Source organism: Thalassophryne amazonica, chromosome 3 (assembly GCF_902500255.1).
Source record: "Thalassophryne amazonica chromosome 3, fThaAma1.1, whole genome shotgun sequence".
NCBI classification, from domain to species: domain Eukaryota; kingdom Metazoa; phylum Chordata; class Actinopteri; order Batrachoidiformes; family Batrachoididae; genus Thalassophryne; species Thalassophryne amazonica.
The window spans coordinates 86,893,725-86,910,366 of record NC_047105.1 but is presented as its reverse complement, the minus strand read 5'-3'; the positions used below and the strand labels follow the sequence as shown (position 1 = coordinate 86,910,366).

General features: G+C 42.6%; 1 protein-coding gene across 4 annotated transcripts in view; it reads right to left on the bottom strand.

The window, feature by feature from the left end:
* Positions 1–394: 394 nt before the first annotated feature.
* dlgap4b (discs, large (Drosophila) homolog-associated protein 4b) overlaps positions 395–16,642 on the bottom strand; it is a 529,323-nt gene continuing 513,075 nt past the window's right edge. For 2 of the 4 annotated variants that reach the window (XM_034167027.1, XM_034167028.1), the window contains exons 11-13: positions 7,843–7,934; positions 1,526–1,696; positions 395–696 (exon numbers count right to left, since the gene is read on the bottom strand). In XM_034167027.1, the coding sequence (XP_034022918.1) occupies positions 454–696; positions 1,526–1,696; positions 7,843–7,934 (506 nt within the window). In that variant the 3' untranslated portion in view covers positions 395–453. Of the gene's footprint in view, positions 697–1,488; positions 1,697–7,842; positions 7,935–16,642 lie in introns of all 4 variants that reach the window. The other 2 variants (XM_034167029.1, XM_034167030.1) reach the window with 2 other exon arrangements.

Here is a 16,642-nt window from a genome sequence, read left to right as displayed (position 1 = left end):
CTTACAGTCAACTACAGGAACATTTTCAAACAGTCTTCATGTAGTCTCTTTAGAATATAAGCATCATTCACCATTTAACAATATCAAGAGAAATTAATAAATGACAAAGTTCTTCAGCTGAGGTTTTCAATGGCACCCTCAAACAACAATTCTTCTGCTTCAACAACCTAAGTCCAAAAAAAACAAAAAAAAAAAACAAGAAAAAAGAAAGTATTTTTCTTTTTCTCTTTTAAATAAGTGCTTGCTGCCATCAGGACCAGCCTATCACTGTTTTGTGCAAAATGTCTAAATCACCCCCCCACCCCAACCCTTATCGCTGGGAAGTTACGCCACCCTCCTCATCCATGTTCATCACAGTAGCATTCACATGGCTAAAGTTTTGTTTTTCTTTACTCTTTCCAGATGTTTTAATACCACTTATCTGTCCTTTGGTTCAACCCTAGTCCCTGTCTCTCATAGGCGTGTCTGGTCCTCAGGGACAAAGAGCTCAATGCTGTCTGCACTCTCTGTGGCTGAGTTCTGGCGAAACGAAGCAGCCTTTTTAGCAGCCAGCAGGCGTTTGCGAGCCTCCTGTCTCTGCTTCTCTGCTGAGGCCGAAGAAGAAGTTGATGAGGAGTCAGCACTCTTCTCCCGACCCAGTGCCGGCCGCCCTTTACCGGTCTTCTTTGACACTGGAGGAGCCGCCTTTCCCTCGTCCTGTAGTACGGATGAAACACGGCAGACAGAGGGTGGGATGTGGAGGCAGACACACGGGAAAATGAAAGAAGAAACCAATGACAAAAGGAGAGATAAAACCCAATGAGAAACTGGATAATGAAGGTTCATATCTGTTCAGACAGTTTTGGCAGACAGACCTTTGACAAACACATTAAGATGTTAGAGACATAACGTAACATTTAGCAATTAAGGTGAACAAGTCAAGACCAACATTGAAGAAAAACAATTATAATGACAAATGCAATTCTGAAAGACGTTAAAATGACACTTGGAACTGGGAGCACACTGGATGAAAGTGAAAGCACCTTCATGAATCACAAGACCATCACGGTGTTTGCATGACAAGGCAACACAAAGCCAAAGCTGTTAACACATCCACCATGACAGGTAGCAGACAGACGGACCAACAAATGACAAACAGGCATCCGAAGGGTGCTTAAACACAAGGTGCAAAAGCAAGTGTGCATACTGTCTGTCACATGAGACAGACATGCTCCACTGTGACGAACACGGTGACACATGCATGCTCAAAGCGGGGCTTCACACTGAAACACCCCACTGACAGCCCTCTTTGAGATGAAGTTTTCCATGCATGCTTAAAGGGATCTTTGCAGCTCCTCTGTGTTGGACAGGAAGCTGTTAGCACTCATTCCACGCAGAGACTGGGGTAAGTTGGAGGTAAAATTTAAAACAACAACAACAACAAAAAAAAAAGTTGGAGAATGGTGGTGTTGGTGGGAGGAGAGAGGCCGGTTTCGGCGGCTTTCCTACCCCAGCCAGGGCACTGGGCAGCAAGGGTGGGAAGTACCTTCCGGTCAGGGGGTGACTGTGCAGCCGCGGACGGCACGGGCTGCCAGTCATTGGCCTTGAGATGGTAAAGCTCATCAAACTTGAGGCTGATGTCCTCAATGGAGAGCTGCAGCAGGTCCCAGAAGCCAGCCAAGTCCTGAGCTGTGGGTCGCGGATTGGTAGTCACATTCTGAAAAGAAGAGAAGGACTGAGTGAAGAAGGAAAAATGAGGAGATTATAGAGTATATGAAAGACATTCTCATACTGACCTGTTTGATTTGGGCTCTACAACTTCATAAACTGCATTTACAAACAGTTTCTAGTCCTCCAGAAAGCAATCTAGTCACAATGTTTTCAGTTTGGCGACCCAAAGAGTGTTCGATATCCAACTCTGTACAGCACTAAAGTTTGATTTCGTCTGACGCTTCACTACTGCTTTAACAAATATCATACAGCACACAAAATCACAACCAACTTCAACTGAGAAGATACACTGAACCAAATTAGATCACCTCTAAAAATAATTTGTCCTACATGGGTCCATCATGTGATAATCAGGACAGTGGGTACAGCATTTGTGGGTCAGGTACTGTGTGTACATACCAGGCTTGCATTCATAATCATGAAACTTAAGTTCAGCCGGAGCTGTAGAACCACAGGGATTTCCGTTTATTCTTTGTAATTTGGAGGAGCATGAGCAGTTTAATTTGCTTCAGTAGAATAAAGGTGTAGAGCATCCAGCCAACACAGAAAAATAAGAAAACAAATGTGATGTCCTCAAGGCACAATGTGAAATAAAAATTATTTACAGGGGAAAACTCGAAGAATCACATCCCTGTAGCAAAGTAAAAAGTGTATGGGACTCACACTTTTTTTTTCTTTTTTTTTTTACAGGGGGAAAAAAAGATACATTTTAGGATGTGATGGCTATGGAATGGCAACATCTTTGCTCAGTATTGAGACATCTGGGAATTTTTTTTTAATGCACAGACAGTATCTCAGACATCTACAACAGCGCTGCTATGTCCCACTTGAGCAGTAGAGGGAGCCAAATGACAGCATGAGGTTTTTACTGAGCAGGAGTCCAGACAACACAGGGTACATTCAGACCTTCATCCTGTTCAGTCACACACATTCACATTCCATTGATGAGATAAATGGTTCAGCATTGCCAAAAACCTAAACCATTTATGCATAGTCACAGGAAAGACAAACAGATTTTAGACAAAAGTTTGTTCATGCAACGCCTGCACACATATTATCCATGTTTTCAGCAAGCTAAATGTCAAAGTTATTCCTGCTCTGAAACAGCCATCATCTGGAACGCCTCAGGCAGACTGGTCCATAGAGATGACTAAACACTCGAGGAGACATGGGGCTCCTTTCCACCAGTTTGTGACCCACCGCTCTACTGACAGCAACACCAAGATCCACAAGTCAGGTCTGTAACAGTCAGATACATGTATGGGGTAAAACCTGCCATCTGGTGGCTGTGGCAAACACTACAAAATTCAAAACCACAGGTTCTTTGAAGATGTTGCATTACATTCACACATCTATCAATTTCCAAAACCCACTTATTCCAGTTAAGTGTTATGGGGGAGCTGGAGCCTATCCCAGCGGTCATTGCACAACCCTGGTGACCCTGAGCAGGTTGGCTGTCAACACACATACAAACAAACACATTCACAGTTTAGAGTCACCAATTCACCTAACCTTCATGTGTTTGGAAACGGGAGGTAGCAAGAGCACCCAGAGGGAACCCACGGAAACACAGGAGAACATGCAATCTCCACACAGAAAGGACCAGATTGAAAGCAAACCTGGGACCTTATCGCAATGAGGTTACAGTACTAAGCACTAAGCCACTGTGCTTTGGTGAGACCAGACAGCTATGCTTTTCATAATCTGTTACACACAGTCAGACAGACAGGTGATCACGTGAATTCGCCCCTTCCCTGTGGAGATGTTTATAGTTAAATCATGATGGCACGTCACTGCAAAAGAGACCCTCTAATGGTGCTACGGTTTGGATGGTTTAGTCACTGCAACATCAACAAAGCATTCATTGTTAGTTTACTAAACTAATAAGGCTCAATACTTAGCATTCCATTAACAACTGTCGGAACACCAAAGGAATAATGACAGCTTTTATTACGGGTTTAAGCTCTATTCGGACGGGATTCATTTTACTCATATGGGCAGGTGGAATATTTACATGGGATAAGAAAACTGTACAAATGACAGAGATAGGACTGTTTACTCGAGAAACAAGTCAGACGCGCAGCTGTCACACCTCAAAAAGAAAAAGAAAAGAAAGTTACCAGACTGAATGGAATGGATTCGCCTCTGCAGTCGCTTTCTATTGTCTAGCTTCTGTTTATCTGTACGCTTCACTTTTTCAGCTGCTTGAGCTGTGGGAGGAGGTGCACACTTCACCTCCTCTGGCACACGGAGTATGTGCCAGTGTACAGTCTGAGCACCTCTGATACAAGCACAAAACAAGTGTGTCCTGTCCCACTTTCTTTGGGGCTTTATGTTTTTAATCTGCATGCAGAGGTGTGCAGTCTGTTCGTGTGCCAAAAGCAGAGATGCAGAGTGAAGGAACACACAGAGGTGAGGTGCTGATGTGGACACAATAACTTGATCTTTTCACCGCTTCATTTTTGCAAGTGACAGTCTAGTGGTTAAGCGTTGGGCTTGAGACCAGAGGATCCTCTGTTAAAACCCCAGCCAAACCAGGAAAATCACTAAGGACCCTTGGGAAAGGTGCTTATGGTGCAGTGACACTAGCTGCACGCACTTGTACACACGTCATCGTGATGATTCCACCTGCTGTGATCCCAGCTGGACGCCGTGCTTTGTTCCACCACCTGCCACATGCTCTGTGCTGGACGCTGTGTATATAAAGTAATTATTTCATAGCGGATTAATCATTTTCTCTGTAATTTGTCTGTCGAAAACGGCTCTAATCGCTTCCCGAATCACAGAGGACCGCTCCAGCAGTGCTGTTCACGCATGCGCTGAATAAGTCGGAGAAAGCATAAGTAAGACTAAATAATAAAGAAGGCTTGCCAAGAATGTTTTAGTGGTATAAAGCCATATAGTTTCGGGGGGCCACAGATCCAGGGGCCCACTGCCCCCCCAAAGCTATGAGCCGCGACCACATAACTTACCCGGCACTAAAATGGTCCTAGCTGGAACCCTGTTATAAACAAAGTATCTAAATATAGGTTTTCTGACACAAGGAAACATTAAATTCAACATGCTGGACTCGCACGTCATTCCAACTCATTATACAAGCTTTGCTTAATTTATTACCACCCCTGAAACATGTCAGCTACCTATTTTATAAGCACTACCCAACCTAGAGTCCGCGGATCCCCATGGGCAACGCGCTAGTAGTTTGTATAATCTGATAGTTTGCTGCTCAGATGACAAAGCCAAGTCCAGAATCCACAGTTTTTGACTTCTTGTTAGATGAAGACTCTGCCATGTTGGTTAATATACAGTGAGGCAAATAAATATTTGATCCCCTGTTGATTTTGCAAGTTTTCCCACCTACAAAGAACAGTGGGTAAATTGTAGGTACACTTCTAAATAATTAATTAGCATTTTCTTACAAACAGAAATGGCATCCTATTTTTAATGTTTAAATCATATTCTAACAGAATCAGGTGAGTTTTTGCTTTTACAAAACAAAACAAAAAAAAAAACAAAATTTTATTTCATGACAAATGAGCCTACGCTAATAGGTGGGAGGTGATAACTCTGTTGGTGAACACGAAGTTTTCATTTCAGTCTCTGCCCTGGGACAAGTAATCAGCTAGTCCAGTGGTGTTCAAAGACATTCCAGAAAGGGCAGAGAGGGTGCAGATGGGATGAGTTTGTCAGTGGAGCACAAACTCATCCCATCTGCACAAACTGATGTTAATCAATGAAATCACCTGCTGGAGTCAGTGGTTGTAAAGAAAACCTGCACCTTCTCGGCCCTTTCTGGAATGTCTTTGGACACCACTGAGCTAGTCTAATGTAACACACAATACAAGACTTGGAAGTCTTATAATTGCATCCTTAAATGATTCCAACTTAATGCCATTTCATAATGCACATAAATCATACTTTAAGCTTTAAAATGCATTTTACGCATTGTTTTATGCAAATGGTTCCTCGTGGGAAGCCTGAAATAGCACTAAGTTCACCAGTGCACTGTAGTCAGGAGTATAGGTTGACACAGCAAATCTAATTAAATCTTCAAGGTGTACATCGGTTAAGCAATTTCTGTGTTAGTTCTTAATAAATTTTTTTTTTTTTTTTTATCAGAAAAGGTGGCTCACAGAGATACATTGAGCCAAACAGACGTGCAACTTTCAAGGTTGCAGTGTGCACACCTTTATATATTTCTGAGTCCACAAGACACCAGAAGTTCTGGGACTCCTGATGGGCGTTGAGAGTAATGTCAGTTTGCAACGTAATGATTCCCATTTAAAACTCATCAGCATTCAAGTTGAATACTTCACCCAGTTGCTCAGAAATGTATGTGACATCAACTTGCATGAACTGATTTGAACTGATTTACAATGAATGCTCTACAGTTTGGAAAAGTAATGAAATCTTTCTTCAAACTCTTGCCCAAGCCTGGATGTACTTTTCTACAGTCCTGTCTAAGGTCACACATGGAGGGGCATTACCATTCAGAACTGACTGCACCAGTGGAAAGTTAAGGAATTTCTTACTTTGCAAATGCACAAAGAAAAAAGTTCAACTTTGCTCTGAATGCGTTCACAGCACTTATGTTGGAGATGTTCATACTTTACCAGCTACAGACATCATTCCTTTGATGACTTCGTCCAAAAATGCAGTTTTGCGCTTAGCCAGGTAATGTGCCACTCTGAACAAAGTCTCCCTTCCTGCTTTGGATTGTTTTGTCAGCTTGGTGAAAAAAAGACTTGTCTGCCTAAAGCTGCCTTGAGTTCATGAGTTCTTTTGGGCTCTTAATATGCTGGCCCATTGGTAGCTACCATCGAACGTTTGGTGGCATGTAGAAAAATGCCTCTCAATACGCTGCTTAGCCAAGGCTACAGCAACGCCACATATCAGACATACAAATCATTCACCAACTTGACTAAAGCACTCTTACTCCCATTCCTCCTGAAAATGCAAAGTTTATTTTTTTCTGCTCTGCAACATCGCTGTCAACCACTTTTATCTGACTACTTTTGGAGAAAATTTACAACCTAATCGCACTGTGTTTCGCTAACCATTAGTGGGCTAAAGACTGAACACAAAGGTGAGTCAGTGCAGTGGTGTAGCTAAACCTTGACCCAGCAATGAAAATGACTACATTAGGATACCAATTTCATTTTAAAATGTTATAAAATTTTTTAAATGGTTCTGCTTTAAACTTTAGGGCATATTAAAAAGTTAAACTAAAAATACTAAAAATTGTATTTTTCAAAATGAACCATGTATGATTTAGAATACTGCAGTTGTCTTTGACTAATTTTTTTGAGTGTCAGACTTTGGGCACTCTCACACGTCTGCAGAGCCTGCTGTCTTTAGCCCAGCATGCTGCTATTTAAAACGGATTTAGCAGGCTGCATGAACGTGCAACAGTATTTCTTCTACTCACACTTTTCACCATTACTGCATCGACAATGGACACTTGTGAGCATCCACCAAGCTGTCTTTTACCATGGTATCAAAATTAACAGAGTTATCATTTTAAAAATGTGTCCTCATGACAAAAAAAAAAAAAAAAAAAAAAAAATCACACATATGTACTCTGCAATTAATCCACAGATCCTGGGTCAACCATGAACATTTACACTGCTATTTGTAGAACATCTACTGCAGGCACCTCACAGGCTCCCGGTGGGCTACATGGTGCCTGCAAGCAGTGTTGATGAGGCCGAGTTTAAACCTTACGTGCATTGCAGCACCCTGGGGTGACATGTTGTGAATTGGAGCAGCATGAATAAAATTTATTTGAACTAAATGTTTAAAAACCTAAAAAATGGAAGGTGAATGTGACATGAGTAGATGGGTGATTATAACAGAATAGCATCATGTGCCGGTATCAGGCTCAAATTTTTTTTTTTTTTTTTTTATGTCACTGAAGAGGCAACTGATGACAAATGGTCTGCTGGTTTACTGTCAACTGTGTTTGCACAGGCTGCAGTCCCTTATTGTTAATCCCAATGCATTTATTTATTTATAATAACATTTATATTTATTTAAAGCACCTCTCTTCCCATCTGAAGAAGAAACAAGACATTAGGCCTCTTTCAGCTCTCAAGTCTGGCAGTACGAGCTGGGCTTGTCATATTTACCTACCAAATTCTGTTCGCATAATCCCTGAAACTGCTGGAACTTCTGTGACATGAGGAGCTGGGCACTTCCTACTGCACTGCGGACCTTCCCCAACACTGCAGACGAAAAAGAAAGAAAAAACTGAATGATCAAAAACGTGTCAGATCTGAGGTTAACCACTTTATTCCAACTAGGAACTGACAGGTGAAATTGTGATCGCATCACTCGCTGTGTGCTTGCATCGCTTTTTTTCTGAGGCACATTGAATGCACCATCCCTGCTCCGTGTTTTGTTTTGAACATGGACGGAAGCCTGAAAGCACATTTCTACCACAACAAACATGGAGGCCCGCGAGCGGTTGGAGGTTTTTGACGCACCTAAAACATTTAAATCAGGCATTTGGAGATACTCTGGCTGTTTTAAAAAAGATGGGAAACTTCACGAGGTGCAGGTCATTTGTAAAGAATGCCGTGCTGCTAAACCATACGACGAGAGTCCTCAGATTGTAAACCTCCAGCAAGACTGGATGACTTTTGCCAAGGCAGTACTCTGTCAATGAGTGATTCACTTTAAGTCACTCATTGATTGTGATGTTGTCTTACTGTTTAGTGTTTAAGTTCTGACAGCGTGATGAAGCAGGTTCCACATATGAGGGAACTGATTCCTGTTCCATAATTTTGAATCCGGTAAATTTGCTACTTACAGTGAGGAAAATAATTATTTGAACACCCTGTGATTTTGCAAGTTCTCCCACTTAGAAATCATGGAGGGGTCTGAAATTTTCATCTTCGGTGCATGTCCACTGTGAGAGACATGATCTAAAAAAAAAAAAATCCGGAAATCACAATGTATGATTTTTTAAATAATTTATTTGTATGTTACTGCTGCAAATAAGTATTTGAACACCTACCAACCAGCAAGAATTCTGGCTCACACAGACCTGTTAATTTTTCTTTAAGAAGCCCTCTTATTCTGCACTCTTTACCTATATTAATTGCACCTGTTTGAACTTGTTACCTGTATAAAAGACACCTGTTCACACACTCAATCAATCACACTCCAACCTGTCCACCATAGCCAAGACCAAAGAGCTGACTAAGGACACCAGGGACAAAACTGTAGACCTGCACAAAGCTGGGATGGACTACAGGACAACAGGCAAGCAGCTTGGTAGAAGACAACAACTGTTATGATTATTTATTAGAAAGTGGAAGAAACACAAGATGACTGTCAATCTCCCTCGGTCTGGGATTTCATGCAAGATCTCACCTTGTGGGGTAAGGATGATTTTGAGAAAGCTCAGAACTACACAGGAGGACCTGGTCAATGACCTGAGGAGAGCTGGGACCACAGTCACAAAGATTACATTAGTAACACATGATGCTGTCATGGTTTAAAATCCTGCAGGACAGCAAGGTCCCCCTGTTCAAACCAGCACATGTCCAGGCCCGTTTGAAGTTCACCAGTGACCATCTGGATGATCCAAAGGAGGCATGGGAGAAGGTCATGTGGTCATTTTTTTAATAATTTATTTGTATGTTACTGCTGCAAATAAGTATTTCAACACCTGTGAAAATCAATGTTAATATTTGGTACAGTAGCCTTTGTTTGCAATTACAGAGGTCAAACATTTCCTGTAGTTTTTCACCAGGTTTGCTCACACTGCAGCAGGGATTTTAGACCACTCATCCATACAGATCTTCTCCAAATCTTTCAGGTTTGGAGTTTCAGCTCCCTCCAAAGACTTCTATTGAGTTCAGGTCTGGAGACTGGCCAGGCCACCCAAGGACCTTGGAATGCTTCTTACGGAGCCCCTCCTTAGTTGCCCTAGCTGTGTGTTTGGTGTCACTGTCATGCTGGAAGACCCAGCCATGACCCATTTTCAATACTCTTACTGAGGGAAGGAGGTTGTTTGCCAAAATCTTGCAATACATGACCCCATCCATCCTCCCTTCAATACGGTGCAGTCGTCCTGTCCCCTTTGCAGAAAAGCACCCCCAGAGTATGATGTTTCCACCCCAATGCTTCACGGTTGGGATGGTTTTCTTGGGGTTGTTCTCATCCTCTAAACATGGTAAGTGGAGTTGATTCCAAAAAGCTCTATTCTGGTCTCATCTGACCACATGACCTTCTCCCATGCCTCCTCTCGATCATCCAGATGGTCACTGGTGAACTTCAAATGGATTTCTGGATTTTTTTTTTTTTAGATCATGTCTCTCACAGTGGACATGCACCTAAGATGAAAATTTCAGACCCCTCCATGATTTCTAAGTGGGAGAACTTGCAAAATTGAAGGGTGTTCAAATAGTTATTTTCCTCACTGTATAAGGAGTAAAACAAATCCTCTGCCTCTAACAGAGTCAGAAGAAGAATACCATAGTACCATACTGAATTTCAACTTATTTTCTATTTAAATTTGATTTAATTTCTTTGCATCATGTTGAATAGCACCGTATCGCATTGTGAGTAAATTAATCTCCATCAAATTGCATTATATCGTCAGTATTGTCATGTATCGCTATATGTATCGTATCGTTGGTAGCAGAGGTGTCAAGTAACAAAGTACAAATACTTCGTTACTGTACTTAAGTACACTTTTTAGGTATCTATACTTTACTCCATTACTTATTTTTCTGCCTACTTCTGACTTCTACTTATTACATTTTCACACAAGTATCTGTACTTTCTATTCCTTACATTTTTAAAACAAAGCCTCGTTACTCTTGGCTTCAACGCCGGTGGATGTGCGCTGACCTGAGGCGTCAGCGCAGTTCCACTGGCGCGGCTTCACCGAGGCCCGAGGTGCCAGCGCAGTTCCACCGGCGTGGTTTTACCGAGGTGCCAGCGCGGATTTATCTGACCATGGGTCCGAAGAAGGCACTGACGGCGGAGGAGGGAGACGATATCAAGAAGTCCCTGGACTTTTTGTCTGAGGAAATCTCTGTTGTTAAAATGCGGCAGAAATCCATTATGGAGCTGGTGGAAGAAGTGAAGGCTCTCCGGATCCAGAATGCCGAGAAAGACCGGCGTCTGGTGCACCTGGAGAACCGTGTTGCGGAGTTGGAACAGTACACAAGGATGAACGACGTTTTTATTACAGGAATTCATATTAAACCTCGATCCTACGCACGGGCGGTGTCAGAAGACAGCGGAGGGGAGGCCAGTGAGCAGGAGGCCAGCTCAGTGGAACAACAGGTGGCTGACTTCCTGCAATCTAAAGGTATTCAAATGGACTGTAATAACATTGAAGCGTGCCACCCCCTGCCCAGGAGAGAGGATGGAGACAAGCGAGCTGTTATAATGAGGTTTGTCAACAGAAAACATAAAATGGCATTGTTAAAACAGGGACAGAAACTCAAAGGAACAAACGTATTCATCAATGAACATCTGACCAAAAGAAACGCAGACATCGCCAGGAAAGCTTGTCTCTTAAAAAAGCAGGGAAAAATTCAACAGACATGGACATCCAACTGCAAAACATTCATCAAACTGAATGGAACACCAGAACAAGCGAAGGTTATGGTAATCAGGAACATCGAGGAACTGGACAAATACGACCAATAAGGTATGAGGACACAAACACATCACAACACCATGACACAGACCAGAGGAACCGATTCATCTACTACATCATCTACATCTGGAGACAAGAAGGATATAACTCACAGGATTGCTGATCATGGAAAACTAGAACTGAGAACATTTAAATACATAGACCACAATGTACTGGACTTGGAGCACGATATAGACCCGGACAATAATTTCTTCTCAAATATTAATGACAGTTGTTGCTATTATACAGATGAACAGTTTAATCGGATCATTAAAACAGATAAATTATCAATAATCCATTTCAACAGCAGAAGTCTGTATGCAAACTTTAACAACATTAAAGAATATTTAAGTCAATTTAAAAAAATATTTAACATAATTGCTATATCAGAAACATGGATCAATGAAGATAAAGGAATGGATTTTGAACCAATCGAAGCAGTGGTTCACAGATTGAAGCAATGCTTCGACCTATTGTTTTGTTTGTTCTTTCTTTCTTTCGCTTAATTTTCCCCCACTAAAACCCTAAAGAGCATACTTCTGTATTATTTACCTTTTCTATGTTAAACCGACCTGTTATGGTCTTCTGAAACAGTTGATAGATGTATTTTATAACTTAAAAACAGGAGCGACGCTAACGCGTTAGCATGTCTATGGCATTTTCAATGTTAAAAGTTCGGGTGCATTTATTTTCAAATTGTAATATTTCTTAAATTTTTGTTTATATATTAATAATCTAATGATGATTATTATATACAATTTCAGAGAAAGAGACAAAAAGAACCTGAATAGAAACACAACAGAAAATAAAATATAAAAGCAACTAACAATGAACATACATACAGAAATAAATAAGTGTTTCCTGTGAACACCTAGTGACTCTTACACCTCCATTTCATCCCTGTTTTATTTAAGTTTAATGACAGTTTGTTTCGGTCAAACCATATTGTCAATGTGTTAATTTCTTCAGTGATTTCCTCCAGAACTTTCTGCCAAACTAGAAAACTGCTGCATCCTAGTAAGAGCAGAATACTACTGGAATGAATCTGAATAAGTTTTTTTTTTTTTTTTTTCTCACTAAATGGATGCTGCACTCACTGCAGTTTATTGTCTGGAATAGTCCCAGATTGCATTTCAGAGCTTCTAGAATTGAAACATTTTCGTGCAGGTGGTGTTGGGGAGTAATTTTGGGTTTGGGGTCTTGGGCCACATGTAGAACAAAGCTTTCAATTCATATAGTGGCATCTACCTTTTTTTTTTTTAAGGTTACTTTATACTTTTATACTTTAAGTAGGTTTTGGAGCACATACTTTTTCACTTTTACTTGAGTAAAGAGGTCAAGCTGATACTTCAACTTTTACCAGAGTGTTTTTAAACTGCAGTATCTATACTTCTACTTAAGTAACAAATGTGTGTACTTTTGACACCACTGGCTGGTAGTGTATCGAATCGTTGTCAGTGAGGACCAGATCTGAAGCGAACCTCGATCTGAGGCAACAGCGCTAACCACTATGCTACCGTGCTGCCAACAATAAAAACATACCAAAATATTAATTAAGGAATACATATTAGATTTTAGATAGGAATTCTTTCAATATAATAATAATAATACTTACTCTTAAGAGCTTTTATTTTTTTTTTGTGCTAACATGGTGGTTGGTCCACATTTTATATTGGTTGTTAGACAATCTTCCAAAAATTAATTGACCAGTTTGACTCTCCATGTGCACCCAGACAACATGTAACTACACCTCAAACACAATGTCACATCTGCCAGTCAGCATCTGCAACATCATTTCCAACTCTATAACATAATCCAGAGTATAATACAGCTCAAATCTGTTTAAAGGAAGCTGGTTTGGGAAAAACAAGGTTTTGTTCATCCAGAAGGACACTTTAAATTTGTGAATATGGAAACTTAAAGGGCAACAAAAACATTTTTTTTTCTGATTTGGAATTAATTGTACCAAATTATAACAGTGTCCATAAAAGTCACAGGAAAGCACTGAGTTGGAAGGTTTATTCAGTTTCGAAACCCCGTAAAACCCATTTTATTATGTTACTACTTTCAAATATCTGCAGCTATCATCTCCACAGCATTACTTTCATGTACATCATGGTGAGAATCCTTAAATGCTTTCTGTGAAACTCTGGCTCAATGCAAACAAAAGCCGATATATCCAAACATTTAGATGTGCCTTGCAATGTATTTCTGGTGGACTCCACAGAGTGGAGAGGATTACAGCGTATTGGCCAAGGTTATCCTCTTTAAGTATAACTAAGCTTATATAGATATTCCAGACTGCTTCTGTCAGTGTTTTCTCTGCTAGTCTGCTGGCATTTCAAAAACTAGGACAAACATCTGCTCCAACAAAACTGGTACTTTGATTTGATCACTGGATTAAGATATGGCAATGTGATCATGACACAGTGAGACTCATCTCTGTACGACAGATTTTTATTGGATTTAATATGGACTAAAATACAAAACATGTATTTTGGGAAAAAAAACAATAATACAGATTCAAGCAAGCAAGCAGCTATTCCTTACACTGTATGTGTGTGTGTGTGTGTGTGTATAGTGCAGCATTCTTTGTAAATCTGATGTCAAAGCATTAATCTAATCTGCAGATTTAATCCATTCCAGTGCAGATTTGTGTAATTCTGTGGATTACAGGCATACTTGCATAGTAACCCCAGGTATTACTGCTTCAGCCACTCCATGCTGTGCATGTCTGATAGAGACTGCTGGACCCAGATCTGAATGACCTGGTCTGTTCAGACAACATATTGTCAAGAAAGCTTAACATAGAGGATTCATTAGCAGCAACAGGGGATGTTTCAGCAACAAATTAACGTACACATACACTGTCTTTATTTTTCAGCTTCTGAGCCATAGAAATGGCTTAATTTGAGAGATTTACATCTGTCAACCTAAGGACACATCTTTTCAAATTTAACTAATATTATCATTGTACTAGGAACAGAATTTGTAAGAGCCAATAAAAAGGGACTATATATTGTATTTTTCACTTATCTGGCTGGTGCTTCTGCATATTTCGAAGTGACTTCTGTCAAAAAACAAACAAACAAACAAAAAACACTGCATTATCATATACAGCCACAAGATAGCACCATCTAGACCTGCTCCTGTATACTGATCTGAAAAATGTAATATTGGCATGTAGGCCTTGTGTACCTCATCGCAGAAAGGTGTGTAGTCCCATACTCATTTGTGAGTGGGCAATATTTTCTTGCAGTCATGTGAATGTAATGAAGCAACTGTATTGTAATAATCAGTGTGGAGACAAGTTTTTATTGGGGAGACTATATTCAGAGAACCAAAGGCAACCAGGAACAAGTCACAATTTCATTGGTTTGGATAAGGTGATGGAAAGATGTGGAACTTTGAGTGAAAAGGACATGAAGGCTACAGTGCTGGAGTAGGAACTTGACCCAGATCTTCAAAGGATGCATCCTTGCTGCAAATGAAACAATTCTTGGATCTGTGACCTTCAAAACTGTTGGGGAAAGTGAGGAACACGGACCCACAACAGGGGGCGCAAATGAACGGACAATGAAGAAAGTCAAATAACAAGGTTTTACTGTTGTGAACACGCACAACAAACACAACAGATCACAATTGTGAAATAAACCAATTCCAACGGTGTCGTGTGGGCAGGCTCGACGATAGGAGACGTCCGTCTGAGTCGAACCGGAACCACCCGATTTCCTCTGCCACCGAACCCCGGGAATACTGGAGCCGCCAAGTCCCGAACTCCCAGGTGGCCACTGCCTCCGCTCGTCGGATCCGGTACTGCTGGCGAGGAACAGAAACAGTCAGATGTGGGTGCGGCTGCACCCAGCAACACGTAGGGTGGAAACACCACCTCCACCTCTCGTCAGGAAAATACTGATAAGTGCAGGAATGTAAGTACTTATCCAAAACAAGTCCAACACAGTCTCCAGCTGTAGTATTCACTATCTGTACACAAGCAACAAAGGATTACTGTCAAGAAGACAACACAATTGGCTGAGTACGTTACCTTCCTAGTAGAACGATATCTCGGCAATGAGATGGAGATGCCGTCCAGCTGATGGATGTCAGCTGTTTCAGTTGATAAGTGACGGCTGTCACCTGGGCTGCTCCTGTGAGGCGGCAGCGCCCTCTGGTGCCTGGAGCCTGCACTCCAGGCGGGGCGCCCTCTGGTGGTGGTGGGCCAGCAGTACCTCCTCTTCAGCGGCCCACAACAGGACCCCCCCCCTCAACGGGCGACCGGGCTTGTCCGGGTGGCGGCGGTAGAAGTCGGCCAGGAGGGCCGGGTCCAGGATGAAGCTCCTCTTCACCCAGGAGCGTTCTTCGGGGCCGTACCCCTCCCAGTCCACCAGGTATTGAAAGCCCCGGCCCATCCGTCGGACATCCAGAAGCCGGCGCACAGTCCAAGCCGGCTCGCCATCGATGATCCGGGCAGGAGGTGGCGCCGGACCGGGAGCACAGAGGGGCGAAGTGTGATACGGTTTGAGTCTTGACACATGGAACACAGGATGGATCCGCAGTGAGGCTGGAAGCCGAAGCCTCACTGCGGCGGGATTGACGATTTGGAGGATCTTGTACGGTCCTATGTATCAGTCCTTCAGTTTCTGGGAGGCCACTTGTAGTGGAATGTCCTTGGTGGACAGCCACACTTCCTGCCCGGGGCGATACGTAGGGGCCGGGGTCCGCCGCCGGTCTGCATGGGTCTTAGCCCTCGTCCGGGCCCTCAACAAAGCAGAACGGGCGGCACGCCACACCCGACGGCACTTCCGCAGGTGGGCCTGGACCGAGGGCACACCGACCTCTCCCTCAACCACCGGAAACAATGGGGGCTGATACCCCAAACATACCTCAAAAGGGGAGAGGCCGGTGGCTGACGACACTTGACTGTTGTGGGCGTACTCGATCCAGGCCAGATGAGTACTCCAGGCCGCCGGGTGCGCGGCTGTCACACAACGTAGTGTCTGCTCCATCTCTTGATTGGCCCGTTCTGCTTGCCCGTTGGTTTGGGGGTGATACCCGGACGAGAGACTGACCGTGGCCCCCAGTTCCCGGCAAAAACTCCTCCAGACATGCGAGGAGAACTGGGGGCCGCGATCGGAGACGATGTCTGATGGTATCCCATGCAGCCGGACGACGTGGTGGACCAGGAGGTCCGCTGTCTCCTGGGCCGTTGGGAGCTTCGGGAGGGCCACGAAGTGGGCCGCCTTGGAGAATCGGTCCACTATCGTGAGGATG